At 56.7% G+C, this 15539-nt stretch overlaps 1 protein-coding gene across 3 annotated transcripts; it reads left to right on the top strand.

The window, feature by feature from the left end:
• The first annotated feature begins 90 nt into the window (after positions 1-90).
• On the top strand, positions 91-15539 carry SLC26A11 (solute carrier family 26 member 11). 3 transcript variants are annotated; one of them, XM_030534410.1, is made up of 17 exons: positions 91-157; positions 1503-1869; positions 3105-3297; positions 3488-3573; positions 4783-4862; positions 6326-6468; positions 7097-7272; positions 7676-7748; positions 8334-8384; positions 8665-8725; positions 9249-9304; positions 9511-9651; positions 10596-10723; positions 11041-11140; positions 11739-11872; positions 12439-12511; positions 12919-15539. In XM_030534410.1, the coding sequence occupies exons 2-17, from the start codon at positions 1672-1674 to the stop codon at positions 13011-13013; spliced, it is 1788 nt and encodes a 595-aa protein (XP_030390270.1). In that variant the 5' UTR covers positions 91-157; positions 1503-1671; the 3' UTR covers positions 13014-15539. The 3 variants fall into 3 exon arrangements, with proteins under 3 accessions (XP_030390270.1, XP_030390271.1, XP_030390272.1); XM_030534411.1 differs by lacking the exon at positions 3105-3297; XM_030534412.1 differs by lacking the exons at positions 91-157; positions 1503-1869; positions 3105-3297 and having other exon boundaries at positions 4287-4862.

Here is a 15539-nt window from a genome sequence, read left to right as displayed (position 1 = left end):
TGCAGCCCGGGCCCCGCCCGCCAGCCGGGGATACCGCCCCCTCGTCGGCTCCGCCCCGCCCGCCAGCCGGGGATACCGCCCCCTCGTCGGCTCCGCCCCGGGCGCGTCACACCAGCCGGGCCGGAGTCCGGGCGCCCAGGGGCGGCGGCTGGGGCGGGTGAGTGCGGGGCCGGGGGTCCCTTGGCCGGGTAGCGAGTGGGGGACAAGCAGGGCAGCGGCAGCCAGAGCTCTCCAGGGCCTCTCCTGCCCCCGACCCCCACACCGCCCCGCCCAGGCAGTTGTGTCCCGCAGAGGAGCCCCTGCCCCTGGCAGGGCTGTGGGGCCCCCACGAGAATATAGTATTGGGACTCTCTTTTATGCAATTGCTTTGCCCCTGAATCATCTGGGCAGCCCTGGGCTCCCAGCTACAGGTGCTGGAACTAGGGGTGCTGCTGCTCCCCCCTCCCCTGGCTTGAAGTGGTTTCCATCCTAGGCAGGGTTTTACCTTGTAGTTCAATGCTCTCAGCACCTTTTGGCCTTCACAACGTCCCCTGGCAAAGAGTTCCAGGGTTGAGGGTGTGTGGTGTGAAGCAGCAGCATTTCCTTTTGTTTTAAACCTGCTGCCCATTCATTTCATCTGGTGACCCCTGGTTCTTGTGTTATGTGAAGGGATAAATAACACTTCACTATTGACTTTCTCCATCACAACGTTCAGGAGTTTATAGATCTCTATCGTATCCCCCCTTAGTCACCTCTTTTCTCAGCTGTCCAGCCCTAGTCCTTTTGATCGCTCCTCCTGTGGGTGCTCTTCCAGACCCCATATCATTTTTGTTGCCCTTCTCTGTACCTGTTCTGGTTCTAATGTAACTTTGTTGATGTTCCTGTGTGCAATGAGGTTTGTTGTGTTCCTTATCGTGGGTCTTTGTCACCTTGGCCCTGCATTGAGGTGTGTGCCGCCTGTCCCTGCCGTGGATCCGGTTAGCACTGACTGTTGTTCCTCTGTTCTCAGCCCTTGGCTTGGGAATATAATCAGAGCAAACTAGCCCCTGCTGTGCCACTTACTGCCCAGATCGATGTGCTGGGCATTTCTGGGAATGGCCGGGGGGGAACTTCTTTCTTTGCAGCCCCGTGTAAAAACTCTCTATTTCTGTCTCTTTGCTAACAAGAGAGAGAGAGAGAGAAATTAGTTGAACAGCACTCTGCCCATGCCAGTCCCTTGGGACCCACTCCCTGCCCTGGAGTGCTGCTGGCCAGTGACCCTCTGGGATACTGTTCCAGGAGAGGGAGCCAGAGCCCGTTCTAGGGGGCAGAAAAATTCCACCCAGCAAGTTCTCTGCACTTGCCCCCGGGGCCAAGGCTCTGCCTTAGGAGACCTCACCAGGTGAACGGAGGAGGTGGAGGCATCCCTCAGTCTGGGCCTTCATAGAAGACCAGAAGGAGAGGAGTCCGTCAGTTCGTGCAGACAGTGCCCCATGCATCCCTCCCTGGCCTAGGCCGAGTCTCTGAACCTTCTTCCCACACAGGTATGTTGGAGAACCAGAGAACTCCACTGAACAGAGCTGCTGAGGACACTGTCTTCCTCCGGTCACCATGTCCCCTGAGACCGCTGCAGGGGATTCTAGCGGTGTCCTGACAGACCCAGCTAAGCCTGGAGCGTGTTACACACTGGCCTGAATCCCCAAGAAAGCTGCTATGGCAGAGCGGGACCGAGAGGCTCCCCAGAGATGCTGCTCCTACCACACAGTGCAGAGGAGGCTCCCTGTCCTCAGGTGGCTGCCCCAGTATTCTCTGGGGTGGCTGCAGCTCGATCTCATCGCTGGCGTGACCGTGGGCCTGACTGTCGTGCCGCAAGCACTGGCCTATGCCGAGGTGGCCGGCCTGCCAGTTCAGGTGGGTTGCTTGATTCTAGCCATGGAGGGTTGTGCTAGGGGTGGGTGGAGGCAGCTGTTGCGAGTTCCTTTGCAGAATCACCTGGAGGCAACCAGTAAGTATTGTTTCCCCTCCTCTCAGGGCCGGCTCGAGCTTTTTTGCCGCTCCAAGCGGCAAAGCAAAAAAAATAAAATAAAAAAAAAAGATGAAGCTGATCGGCGGCACTTCGGCAGCAGCTCATAGAGGAAGAGAGGGACCGAGGGACCTGCTGCTGAATTGCTGCTGAAGACCCAGACGTGCCGCCCCTTTCCATTGGCTGGCCCAAGCAGCTGCTGGCTGGGCTGGTGCCTGGAGCCAGCCCAGCCTCCTCTGTTCATACAGGGACCCCAATGCCTCAGTCCTGGGGACATTGAGAAGTACATCCCTTGCACAGGCATGTGCTGGTCTGATCAATGCAGGCCCCTCACCTGGCCTCACATACGCCCAAGCTTAGAGCTCACTCTTTCCATGAGTGAGAAATCCATAGTGCCCTCTTATAGCACTTACCCCCAATGCCACTACAGCCTGGACGTTCCCCAGCTGCAGTAGCTGAATGTACTGTGGCATTGAAGGAGTTTCCCAGTCACAGCCCGGAGGATATTGTAAATACTGCCACACAGTAAACCTCAAGTTTTTGATGGTAGCCACTGCAAAAATGCAGAGTTCTGAGCATTATAAAGGGGGCACTGTTCACAGTGGGGGTGATTACAGTGGGGGGAGGCTTATCCTGGCAGAAGGCTGAAGCTTGTAACTGTTGGGGAGTGGGTGGGTGTTAGAGAGGCAGTACCACATGGCAAGGTGAGTGGTTGTGGCAGGGCACTAGGGTGACCAGACAGCAAGTGTGAAAAATCGGGACAGGGTAGGGGGTAATAGGTGCCTATATAAGAAAAAGTCCCAAATATCAGGACTGTCCCTATAAAATGGGGGCATCTGGTCACCCTACAGGGCACATTGGGGGACTGAAGGCAGGCAGCTTCCTGGGACCGTCCATGTTCCTCTTTCAGAAAGTGTGTGGGACAGATATCAGGGTGACGAATGTGCTACAGACATTTCTTCTGAAGATTACCCAATACTTTCCCCTGGGATACTTCTATGGCCAGACCCTTTGTTAACCAATCCCAGCCATCCTTTCTGAATGCCCAGTTCCTGGCGTGATCAGAGCTGGTTCCCAAGTTACTGTGATTCTGGTGCTGAAGGCTCTGTTTGTTCCTGTGCAGTACGGTCTCTATTCCTCCTTCATGGGCTGCTTTGTCTACTGCCTGCTGGGGACCTCAAAAGATGTGACGCTGGGTCCAACGGCCATTATGTCGCTGCTGGTCTCTTCCTATGTGTTCCATGACCCTGCCTATGCCATTCTGCTGACCTTCCTGTCAGGCTGTATCCAGCTAGCCATGGGTCTCCTGCACCTCGGTGAGATGCTGCGGCCGTGTTGTGCCTTGTCTTTGTATGACGCTTCTCATTCTAGCAACTTGTCCCTGCAAGAAATGTCTCTGCTGTTGTCCAGCTCTGACTTGTAAAACCTTGTACTCTGCATGTGTGTGCATGCTGCAGTCTGTACCTAGGAGAGCAGCTTCCTTATAGCAATTTCCATCCTTTGCAGGTTTCCTACTGGACTTCGTTTCCTGCCCCGTCATTAAAGGGTTTACCTCGGCCGCTTCGGTCACCATTAGCTTCAACCAGGTCAAGGTAGGACCTTCTCCTGCATCTGGCCTTTTCCATTTCTTTGGTTTAACTTGCACAGTGGCCTAATGCAGCCTTGCAAAGTTGTCATAAAAATTCACCGGCCCAGGTGCACGGTCTGCTTAGCTCAGCACAGTGATATCAGTGGAAACATGAAGGATACTTCGCTTGCTCCTCAGACAAACAAGCAAACAAAGTGTTGCCTCAGATGATGCACTGGAAGGATTTTGCAGGGTTGGTATGATTGTCCTGCACTGCCATGCTGGTGACCCATGATGGGTTCCTCGCTCCCTCCCTCCCAGAGCTGAGAGCATGCCCAATGCGGGCCAAGTGGAGGTGATGTTCTGCCCGTTGGCTGGGCTTCCTGGTAATTATGCTTTGTCGACAAAGCTAAACCAAGCTGTATGCTTCCCTTGTAAATACACTGTCCTTCTCTCTGCTGCCGACGGGGGTTATGGGGGTGCTGCGGGGACAATCTGTACCATCTGACTGCTGTGCTGGGTGATTTCTCTCTTCTGGGAGGTGGGAGGGGCTGGGATTGGCTGTGAGGTTTGACTAGTCCATGGCTTGGCCAATCCTCTTCATTCCTTGTGGTGATTTTAGGTATTGCAACATTTCCTTTGTGGTTGACCGTAATCAGAGAGGGATGTGGGTCAGCATATGCTTTGCAAGGCACCAGACAACAGAAAACATCAGCTAATCTCTTATGGTTTCATCAGGTGCTCTTTCTGGGAGGAACCTCTGAGCTCTTTTAGCAACATTCACCGTCAGCCTCTGGTGACATGTGAGAACTCGAGAGGCGGCAGCTGGACAGTCGTGGGTCAAGGAAAACACCCCAGTTTGAATACCATATTGGGAGAGCCTGTCTGCTTGCATGGGAAGCAGGACTCTGTCTCCATGGGGCTGGAGCTGCCACAGCACCAGGCATCTGGGAGAATGGGAACTGTCTTCCCCACTGAGCCTCCAAAATTTCCTAGGGCTGGGGGAAGGATCTGGAGAAAATTCCTTGGCCAGAGGTTTGCACACAGCTACGTGGTCTGGTCCCTGATGAAAGCTTCCAGGTAGCAGATGCAAAAGACACTGCATAGGCCAGTGCCATGGGGAAGAGGAGGGGCCAATGCCATGCTGTTTGGTCTGGCATTGGGGTTCCTGTCAGGTGCATTTGGGAGTTGGGGCTGTGCTGGGCTTTCACGAGGCCTTTGTTTGTTTGCACAGAACATCCTGGGGCTGCACAACATTCCACGACAGTTTTTCCTGCAGGTGTATCACACCTTCCAAAGAATCGGGGAGACCAGGTCAGCAGACATCTCTGTGCTCTTCCTAGGTCATTCCTTCCACCAATGTCCTGGCGTGGCTGGTGTGGAGGTCGGGGGAAGGCAGGGCTGGGAGAGGCATGTGACTATAAGGGGCAGCTGCCTGCTGCATCGTCCGTCAGATACACCAAGCACAAGCAGACTGCCCAGTGGCCTGTGCCAACACGAAGCTATACTCCATGCCCTCTGTCATGTTGGATTGCTTTGGGGCGTGGAGACATATGGGGTCAGTCTGACTCTTCGTGGCCTCCCTAGTTGCCGGAAAGCGGAGATGGAGCTGTGACTTCTCTCCCTCCCCAGTCCCACCGCTAGAGCAGGGCATTGGGCCCATCAGCGAGCTGCCAGTCCGGAATTGCTGAGCATGAAGCAGTTCCTTGCATGGCTCCCAGTTCAAGCCAGTCCTGGGAACATCTGTGCCTCACGCTGCCTCCCTGATCCCGGGCAGCCCAAGCTTGTGAGCCCGGTTGTCTCTGTGCCTCACCTTGCCCTGCCCTGCCTCTGATAGCTGCCACCGTGGTGAGGAAATTACTGAGTGTAATGGGCCCATGCTACCCACTGCTCAGCAGCGCCTCCTCATGGCTCATCTGGGGAATAAGCTCACCACTCTGCACCCCATCCTGCAGTCGCTCAGCACCTTGACACATTCACTCGCTCTGCGGTCCCCATCTTGCTGGTCAGGAGCCGCAGTGCCTCTCCTTTATGGCTTAGTCCTCCAGCCAAGCCCACCTTCCGGGGTTCACCAGGGCCTCTCCCTATCCATTGTGCTGACTGCACCGCTCCCACAGTGCTTTGTACGGGAACCCAGGCCTCCCCTCTGCACCGGGTTCCAATCCGGGGGCCCTCGACCTAGCAGCTCAGGTCTGTTCTCTCAGCCCTCACTGCCCCTTTCTGGGCTGCTTCCTCCCCCCAGTATCAGGGAGCAGGGCTGCAGGCTTCCTCGCTGCAGCCCCCGCCTCTGTGGCCCGTGTGAGCGTCAGCTGCAATTAAGCCTCCTTGGGTCCTAGCTTCTCTCCAGGAGCAGCCAGTGACTAATTGGCCTCTCTTGCTTCTGTTAACCTTCCAGGGCTCATGTGAGGTGAATGCCCCGTCACACAGGGTTTGCCCTGTGACTCCACACCCTGGCACAGCCCTGTCTAATATGTTTTGGGCACGGAGGCCAGAGTACATACCCTCTGCAGCAGTGCAGTGAGGGGCTGAAACGAGGGGAGGGAATGGTTGCCCTGGCCGGTTCCGGTTGGAAGTGGATCCTGCTCCACTGATTCCTGTCGGGTTTCTGACCTGGGTCCTTCTCCCTGTTCCCTGAGAATTGGTCTGATTGCGGCAGAGACGAGTCTCCTCGCTCAGAACTGGAGCCTTGGCTGGGCTGGGCCCGCCCCACGACAGAAGACCTTTGCAGCAGTGATTGCTGTGTGTTGCGACACGTCCCAGATTTGGTCTGTTTGCAGGGCTGGGGATGCTCTCTTGGGGCTGGTCTGCCTGGCAGTGCTTGTGGGGCTCAGGGTGATGAAAGGCCACATCCCCAGGATCCATCGGGTGGAGCTGTTGTCCGTCAGGATCAGTCGTCTTATCCTCTGGGCCACAGCAACAGGTTAGTTAACTGCCCTGCCCAGCTCTGACTGATGTCAGCTTCCTCCTGGCAGCACCCGTTAAGGTCCCAGAGTTAGCCCATGGTCAGAGGGTGATGAGGAGAAATGAGGACCCTGCAAAGAGGAAGAAACAGTGGGAGGGTTGGGTGCCTGCAGCAAATGTCTGCTTGGAGAGTGCTCTGACCCAGGCTGGCTCTTGGGGGATGTTCTGGGCCGTGGGGCCATTCACCACTAGGCCAGAATCTGGCCTATGTTGGCAGGGCCCACAAATTATTCTGATAGGATGGCTGCTTGGGGGCCCTTGTGTGAGATGGGTCTGTCCCTGGAGGAGCAGCGGTCTGAACCACTGTCCTGACTGGCAGTGCCTGGCCCCTTTTGGGCCCCCCCCCCCACAGAAAGGGCCAGGACTGAGTAGACTGTGGAGACTGAACACCCCTTGTACGGTAGGTCTCTCCAGGGCAGGGCTGAGGCCCGCTGGTGGGAGGTTTGTTCTGCTGCTGCCCATGCTCTCCTGGACAGCAGGCGTCCACCTTGGCTGGAAAGAGTCCCCAGTGCATGTCTCTCCCCTGTGCCCATCCCCAGTGGACTCGGAGCAATGCCTTCACCGCAGTAATTTCCTCTCTGATGTAGCTCGCAATGCACTCGTGGTCCTGTTTGCGGGCCTGGTCGCCTACTCCTTCCAGTTGATGGGCTCCCAGCCGTTCACCCTCACTGGGGAGACGCCCCAAGGGCTCCCTCCCTTCCAGCTGCCGCCTTTCTCCAAGGTTGAAGCCAACAGCACTGTGCCCTTCAGCGAGATGGTGCAGGTGAGTGGTGCTGGGGTGGTGGAAGCAGATGGGTGCTTCCCAGGGTGGTGCTCTAATTCTGTACTGCACCTTTAAATGGCTGAGCAGGCTCGAGAGAGGTGGGATTCCGATGGGAATTGGAGGTTCTCCCCTTTGCTCATTTCCCTCCAGTTGGGGAGCAGTCAGGGCTGAATGCATGGAGCCTTGGGGTGATCTGCTCTTCAGCATGTATGTGCACAGGGCTAGTGGAGCGAGGGGTCCTGTCCCCTCGCCTGGGTGAGCTGCATCATGGGAGATTTCCTCTTGAGACTCGTGCTTCCTGCTGCCCTCAGAGTTGGGGGGACAGTGCAGAGGGCACCATCTCTTGCGTCTGCAGCGCTCTGTGCCGTGATATACATGCTGGCCTCTTCCATCCTCTCCCCAGGACCTGGGAGCTGGACTGGCTGTGGTGCCGCTCATGGGTCTTCTGGAGACCGTCGCTATTGCCAAGGCCTTTGGTATGGTGTTGGGTCTGCTGTGCTGCATTCCAGGCTCCCAGAGCCTTCGCCCCTCACATGGGAAAGGGTCTCGAGTCAGCTGCCACCGGATGGTGGTGGGGAAGGACCCTGGGGTGGGACCTTCCACATGTCAAAGAATAGCACAGGGGATGCAGGAAGGAAGTGCCTGGGGACTGTCCCCTGGAGTGCGAGGTCAGTGGGGTCAAGGGCGGGGAGATCACATGGAACATTCCCCCACAAGTGGGCATTTCCCCCTGTAGTTTATTGCCCTGGTGAGGCAGCCCCTGGGGAATGGGGAATGGGTTAGGGAGGTTCCCCATGGCCAAGGCGGGAGCTCAGTGTTGGTAAGGCCTGTTACTGCTCTCCAGGTACGGGGAGCGTAACCTGCAGGGCGAAGGTGGTGAAATGAGCCACTCCCCAGGCGTCCCGTGGGCCTGTGACTCAGGTCATTCCCCCACAAAGTCTGACTCGCCCCTCCATGCGCCCTGCTGCCCCAGCGCCCACTGGGTGCTGGCACAGGGTTCGCAGGAAGCTCTGGGATAAAGGAGTGGGGAGTTCTGCGCAGTCACCTCCGTCTTCTTTCAGCCTCACAGAACAATTACAGAATCGACCTCAATCAGGAGCTGCTGGCGATGGGTAAGAGCTCAGCCAGGGGGATGGGGGATTGCCAGGACATGGGGTACGTGTTGTGGGGAGCCTCTCTCCAGCCGACTGGAGTGGGGTTGGGAGTTCAGCCTGGGGACTGAATCTGCTGTGGACCCTCGTCTGCTGATTGCAAGGGGCCGTGGTAGTGGCTGCCCCTCACTGAGCTGATGGGACGGAGGGCCCGCTCTGCCCCCCACCCCAGGCAGCATCTTGACTCTCCTCATGACTGCACTGTTCACAACATCCCTTCTCTCTCCCTCACCCCCAACAGGCCTCACCAACCTCCTGGGCTCCTTCGTCTCCTCCTACCCTGTCACCGGCAGCTTTGGGCGGTGAGTAGCACCACGGAGGCTGGTTGGCAGGCCTGCCTTTTCAGGGCATGGGGGGTCCTTGGTAATGGGCTGGGTGAGCCCAGTCAGAGCCTGGGTTCAGAGCCCAGCCAGTAGAGAGCGGCCCTTTTCCCTCTGCCCCATGTCGGTGGGCCATGTGTGCAGTAGCTTTTCCCTCCTGTCCCCTGTGGCCCCTGGACCCTCAGGGTTTGCTTTTGTTCCTATTCGGGTGATGTATAAAGTGGCGGGGGAGGATGGGCCTTCCCCGGTGTACTGCATGCCTTGGGGAGGGGCTAGTCTCTGGACAGACAGCAGCTCAGAGCGGGGCCTGTCCCCAGTCCCCTCGTAGGACTCCGAATCCATCCAGCAGCTCCCCCATCGCACTGGGGAGCCAGCACTGACCCCTCCCCCCCATTCTGCTCTCCTCATTGAACTCTACATTCAGGGCATGGAAGGAGCTGGCCTTCGTGCCTTCTGCCTGGAGCCTTCGCACGGCCTGTAACGGTGCATTTGGTTTGTGTTCCAGGACAGCGGTGAATGCTCAGACAGGCGTGTGCACCCCGGCAGGGGGGCTGATAACAGGTAGGTGCCCCGCTCTCACCCAGGGACTCCATTGGTGCTTCCCCTGCCATTCCAAGGGCCACCTGTGCGCCCGGCCCGCCCCAGGGTTTTACATCCTGTTCTCACCAGTGTGAGGCTGGGCTGAGTGTGTGGGAGGGAGGCTGGGGTGACTCTGCTGTGCTGGGGTCGGGTGGCCGTGTTTCACCATCTGCTTTGTGTCTCCGCAGGGACCCTGGTCCTGCTCTCTCTGGCCTACCTGACCTCGCTCTTCTATTACATTCCCAAAGCAGCTCTGGCTGCTGTCATCATTTGTGCCGTGGCCCCTATGTTTGACGCCAGGATCTTCAGAACGCTGTGGCGGGTTAAACGTATGGGCACCAGCAACCTGCTTTGCACACCTGCCCGGGTCCGAATTCCTGCTCTTTGCATGGTTTCAGCATAGGGGGACGTTCGAAGGGATCCGGCACCACCTGCAGGCCGTTATTGGCGATACTCTGAAAAGGGTGGGATTTGGTATAACCTCCAGCTGGTTAAAATATCTGTGAGGTAATATCAGTCATTGGACCAACTTCTGTGGGGGAGAGACAAGCTTCCGAGCAACACGGAGCTCTTCTTCTCCGGACAGGCGCTTCCTCTGCCGGAATCATGCCAGTTACGCAGGGATCTGAGAGTGCCATTTGATTGTGTGTGCACCACACCTGGATGTGACGTAGTTCCCTCCCTCCCCAAACGCTCTGTGCCCTGGTGCACAGAAAGGCAACACCTAGGGGTGCCCTGGACCAAGAGGGGACAATTTACATGATAATATTCAGCACCGAGGTAGCACTTCACGTTTCCAGGCTGCTGTAACACATCCATGTGTCCCAGCCTGGGGATTCTGGCCGGGTGTTGTCCCACTCACTGACCCAGCTCCAGACTCTACCCTTCCTGAGATGAGGACTTTGAGTATCCCCTCCCCTCCTCTCCCCTTTCTCCATCTCTGGTAGCCCTCGTGTGGTGCTTGCCCAGATGTTGGGATTGAAGCACACAGGCAGCCCCTAGATGTCCGGATGTTGTGTTAGCACCAAACCCTGGCTTCCTGCCCCCCAATCTGAACCCTCTCCCACCACCAGCAGCCTGCGGCCTGTGATGGGCCATGCGCAAAAGCATCTCCGCTCCCCCGCTACAGATGCGAATGGACTTCTCTTCCCTCATCCATACCCCTTCCCCTGGCTCCATGGGCTGCTGGCTGACTCCAGGGGCTTCGCAGAACAGCTGCTGAGTGGGAGGGTGAACGGATGGGAAGAGGCAATAACTGGGATCTCACTCTTAGGGCTGGACCTTCTGCCGCTGTGTGTGACGTTCCTGCTCTGCTTCTGGGAGGTTCAGTATGGCATCGTGGCCGGCATTCTGGTCTCCGGCGTTCTCCTGCTCTACACCATTGCCAGGCCCCGGATCAAGGTGCGGCTCAGACCTCCTTGCATGGGATTCAGCTTCAGTGGGGTTCCCGGAGATGTGGGAGGATGTCACTATTGCCATAGGCATCCACACAAGCACGCACACGTGCGCGCCTGTCTGTGTTGGATTAGGGGGGAGTCATGCGTGTGTGGTGAGAGACGGGGTAAAGGCCCCTTCGGTGTGAGGGACAATGGCTGGCTGCGTTACCCACCCACCTGCCTCCACTGTGATGGGGACACTGGCTCTGGGCTGAGAATTGGAGCATGTGACGTTACCCAGGGCAGCCACCTCTCATCCTTCCCCTCTTGGTTCTTCTGCAGCTTTCAGAGCATGGGGTGCTTCTCATGCAGCCTGTGAGTGGTCTGCATTTCCCCGCTGTTGAGTCCCTCCGAGATGCCATGCACAGATGGGCTCTGGCAGGTACGTTGCAGTCTAGCCTGTTACAAGCCAAACACACCCTTGTTTCAATGCTGTAGCTTGTGGACAGCGCTGGCCTCACTGCTGCAGCCTTTGAATATAAATGGGGCCAGAACGGCTGCTCCGCATTGGGACCTTTGTCAGCCTCGGCACTCCTGGATAAATACAACCCCAAATTCAGATCAGCTTCTCAGGCAAATGCCCGTGAAGCTGATCCTGAACCTCCTGTGATCAGCCAGCTGGCCCCTGAGAGATCTCTCCCTGCGGCTTGTAGGGAAGAGATTTTGGGGAAAGCCTTAGTTGGAATTGGACTGGGATTCACCCTGCCTGGGCAGGACCTGTTGATGAAGCTATCAAGGCTTTATCCTTCACTCGCTCTCAGGCTTGTCTGGCCTTCAGCATGCTCGCAGTGTAAAGGGCAGGCTGGCTGGCTGGGGCAGGACCGACAGAGGCTTCGCTGAGCTTGTGCCAAACTCATGCCAACACTCAAACTGCCAGGCCCAGAAAGATCGATTTCTGCTTTAAGTTTCCTGCCCAGGTGGCCGGTGAATGTTCTGCTGGAAATGCCAGTGAGGTGACCACATGGTGTTCTCGCCCTCAGTGTCTCCGCCACGCTGTGTCATCCTGGACTGCACCCACGTCAGCAGCATGGATTATACCATGGTGATGGGGTTGGCAGACCTGCTGCAGGAGTTCCAGAAAAGGGGCGTCACCCTGACCTTCTCTGGCTTGCAGGTGTGTCTGGAAAGGGGGAGTGGGGGAGGCTCTGGCTGTCATTGGACCAGGGACATGGGCACTGCAGCTGCTTCCAAAACCAATGGACTGGTCACCAGATTAGCTCCACCAAATTTCCTTCCCCAGACTATAACTTGGGGCTACACTTGCAATTTGCCAAGAACCTGAAGCCTGCACCTAACTTGCCACTAATGCAGCTGGTGTCAGTGCCCATAATCTCAAATGCAAAAGCATGGCCCAGCATGCATTGCAGCCTGGCTGCTCAGGTCAAGATGGAGCATGGCATGTTGAGACCTGCTGTCCTCGTGGGCTGCACCTGGCCACTCAAGAGGAGGGAGGCTGCTGCTACAGTGGCTGCAGAATCGGGGGTTCCCTCACATGGATCAAGTGGTGGGGAGGGGCTGCAGCTGTCATCTGTGCTGCTCCTACCTAGGGGTTGACTCAGCCCAGCCTCCCTTCCTGAGTCTCCCAGGACACGTCTGGAAGTCTTTGCTGATGCTGTGAGCAATGGAAGCTGGAATGTCACAGCCACATTCATCCTGTCCCCTTGTCCTCTCCTCTCTCAGAACCACGTTCTCCAAGTCTTGCTGTCTGCAGATCTGGAGGGATTCCAACATTTCCCCAGCATGGAGGAGGCGGGTAAGTGAGGCCAGGGCCCTGCGCTCTGTAGGGCTGGGAAAGGCTAATCTGCCTCTGGCATGGGACCAGTAACACGCTGTAACCTCCAGAGAAATGCCCCAAGCGTTCAGACTAGGAGCTGCTGACTGGGGCTCTGGGGAGACTGTTGAATTGAATCCCTCTGCTGGTTATCAGAGGAAGCGCTTATGGGGTTAGATAGATCTAGAGACCCCCAGAAGTGTGTGTGTGTGCGCTCGCACTGGCTGCCCTAAGAGAGACTCCTTCTATTTCTTCAGAGCAGGAATTCAGCCTCTGGAAAGTTAAATATCCCTGAGTCTGTCAGGGCATCTCAGTGGAGCCTAGGCCTTTGCTTTAAATGTCCCTGTTTTGCCTTCCTCTCTCCTTCCCCACCCCTGCATCTCCTGCAGAGAAGGGCCATGGAGCAGAGCTGGATGGCAGGCGCCGAGTCCTGCTTCACAGCACCAGCGAGAACATGCTGCCAGCGTCAGGGCTCATCCAGTGAGGGTGGGCAGCCTCTGCCCTTTTGCCCGCCCAGGTGCCGGAGGGTCTCCTTGCCTGAGACTGGCACCTCCTGGATGCTCTGGAGAATGGACACGTGCCACCCCCTCACCCCTGCCTAGTGCACTTTAAGGCAATACAGCCATGGCAATGCTATCTGGTGAGGCGACAAAACCTGGTCTCGCCCCTTTGGGCTTGTTTCTCCATTGCTGTGTCCCGGGGAGCACTGAGCCATCTGACATTGTGGGAGCCGGTTGCTAGCTGGTGGTGGGAAGCGTAGTGTTTCCTGGGGATAGCACTGCCCCCGCAGGGGGAGGGGACATTGCCTTCCAGGGCCCCTTGTACTCCACTTGGTTTGTTTCCACTAAATCGCCCTGGCCTTGGGAAGGTGGTGGTGGCAGCGGGATTGGGTGGAGGGTGTCTGAACGTAAGGGGACAATCAGAGCAGGGACGGGCAGTGGATAATCCAGCCAAGCCCCCGCTGGTCTGTGCAGGCTGCCTGGGGAGTACGGGCATTACGGATGCTGGGCCAGACTGAGACCTGTCGAGTCCGGCTGGGCTCTCTGGCCAGAGCTGAGCTCGGGAGCCTAGTGAGGGCTCTAGCACTTAAGTGACATTATGGACAAGGGAATGATAGTCCAGAAAGGGAATTATGGGGGCGACGTGGTCTGCAGAGGGGTGGAGAGAGCGCAGCAGCATCGGGGTGGGAGATCTGGGCTTTGGAGGAGGTGCTTGGGGCGGTTGCACCAGGACTCAGATGCCTCAGTTTAAAGGTAGCTGTTAGCTGTCACCAGCAATAGGAAACAAACTGCCTCCTCCCCACCCCCATGCACTGCACCCTCTGCAGTGCTCCTCACCCCACCTGCCGGATATCACACGCCCACACCACCCTGGTTCCAGACACAACTCCACACATTCCTGAGTCCACAGGCATTGCACACTGGATCGCCCCAAGGTCCATCCAGACGAGCATCCCGTCTCCAGCAGTGGCCAGTACCAGATGCTTCAGAGGCAGGTGTGAGAAATCCTGCAGGAGGAAGATACGGGATAATCTGCCCCCCTTTGAAAATCTCCTGACTCCTGATGGAGGTTGGCTGGTGGAGGTTCTCTTCCCAGACTCTGCTTTTAGTATTTATTATTACAACCCTGCATCTTGTTATTCACATAAATGTCCAACGCACCTTTGACTTCTAGCCTTTCCCTCTTAATGCAGCGTTTCAAGGATACAGTAGCTGTCCTCTGTGACCAAGGACATGTCTCGCCCACCAGCATTGGGGCTGAGCTGGGACGCTGGTATGCTGCACTAGCACGGCTTTGAAGCTGCTCTCTAATGCGTCAGAATCTGATTTCCTTTGAAAAGAAGCAAGCCTCTAGCTGCTATGGTTGGGGGAAAACCTCACAAATGTGAAATTAGTGCAAAGAGCCTGAAACACTAGCTCTGAGAGGGGAACTGCTCTGCTCAGCTGGGAGGGCCAGTGAGGATAATTGAAATGTCACCATTGTTAGCTATGCCAGTCCCCGTGGAAGGAAGGAGGTGGAGGGGCGCTGCTCTACACAATGCTCTGGGGGTGAATTGTGGTGCATTGGGGAGAGTCAGCCACTTCTTATTGTTCTTCCCCAGTCCAGAATGAGCTGAGCCCAAGGAGCCTCTGGGCACGTACAAGCCGGAGGAGCCCAGCTGACATTTTAAATGTTCACACAATCTGCTGTGCATGCTGTCTCGTTCTGGCCACTCACGTGGGTGCAGCTTATTATTTGGGTGCAGCTTTCCCTCCCTTTCTCAGCCTGCAGCCAGCCCAAGTGCTGCTGACTCAGGTCTGAAGGACAACGGAGCTATGGGGGAGGGGAGAGATGGGATGGCTTTAGTTTTGCAGAGCTGAACTTGCTTCCTCCTGCCTCAGGTCCTGACTGGGTGCAGCTGCACCCATGAAATACACATTATGCAATGAAAACAGTTATACCCTGGCTGGGGGTACAATCCTCCTTCCCTCTCAGCTGAACTCCCCCGTCCCCGCCATGCCCCCTCCTCCCCATTTCAAAAGAAAAGTCATTAAGCCAGGGGTAAGTCTAGTGCTCTACTCCAGTCTCCATCAAGGAGGTCTGTACCAGCTATGGGCAGATCTAGTCCTGTGCCGGTCTCAGGGGCACTGGCCTCTCGGCCTCTGGCTACCGTAGAGTGTGGCCAGAGAGGGGGCAGCTGGACTATTTTGCTGCTGTGCAATTCAAAGCTTTTGTTATATACTGACCCTTCTCTGGACATTCACCTGATTCCCCCTTACCTGGCAACCGGTGCTGTCATTGGCACTTGTGCAAAGCAGGTGTGTGATGCCGCTGAATCAGAATTCTCCGCTCAAACCAGGTGTTGCATGTGCTGTGCCATGGATCAGGTGTAAATTACAACACTCAGCAGTGGGGAGTCAGGCCCACTGCTTACAGAGGATGAAACCTTTCTGAACTAGCATCAGCTCTGCTCTGTGTTTCCAAGGGGAACGCTCTGTACCATGAACAGTAAAACTGTGATTACCAATGA

This window comes from Gopherus evgoodei, chromosome 15, assembly GCF_007399415.2.
Source record: "Gopherus evgoodei ecotype Sinaloan lineage chromosome 15, rGopEvg1_v1.p, whole genome shotgun sequence".
Lineage (NCBI taxonomy): Eukaryota > Metazoa > Chordata > Testudines > Testudinidae > Gopherus > Gopherus evgoodei.
This window is presented reverse-complemented; position numbering and strand designations above follow the sequence as displayed.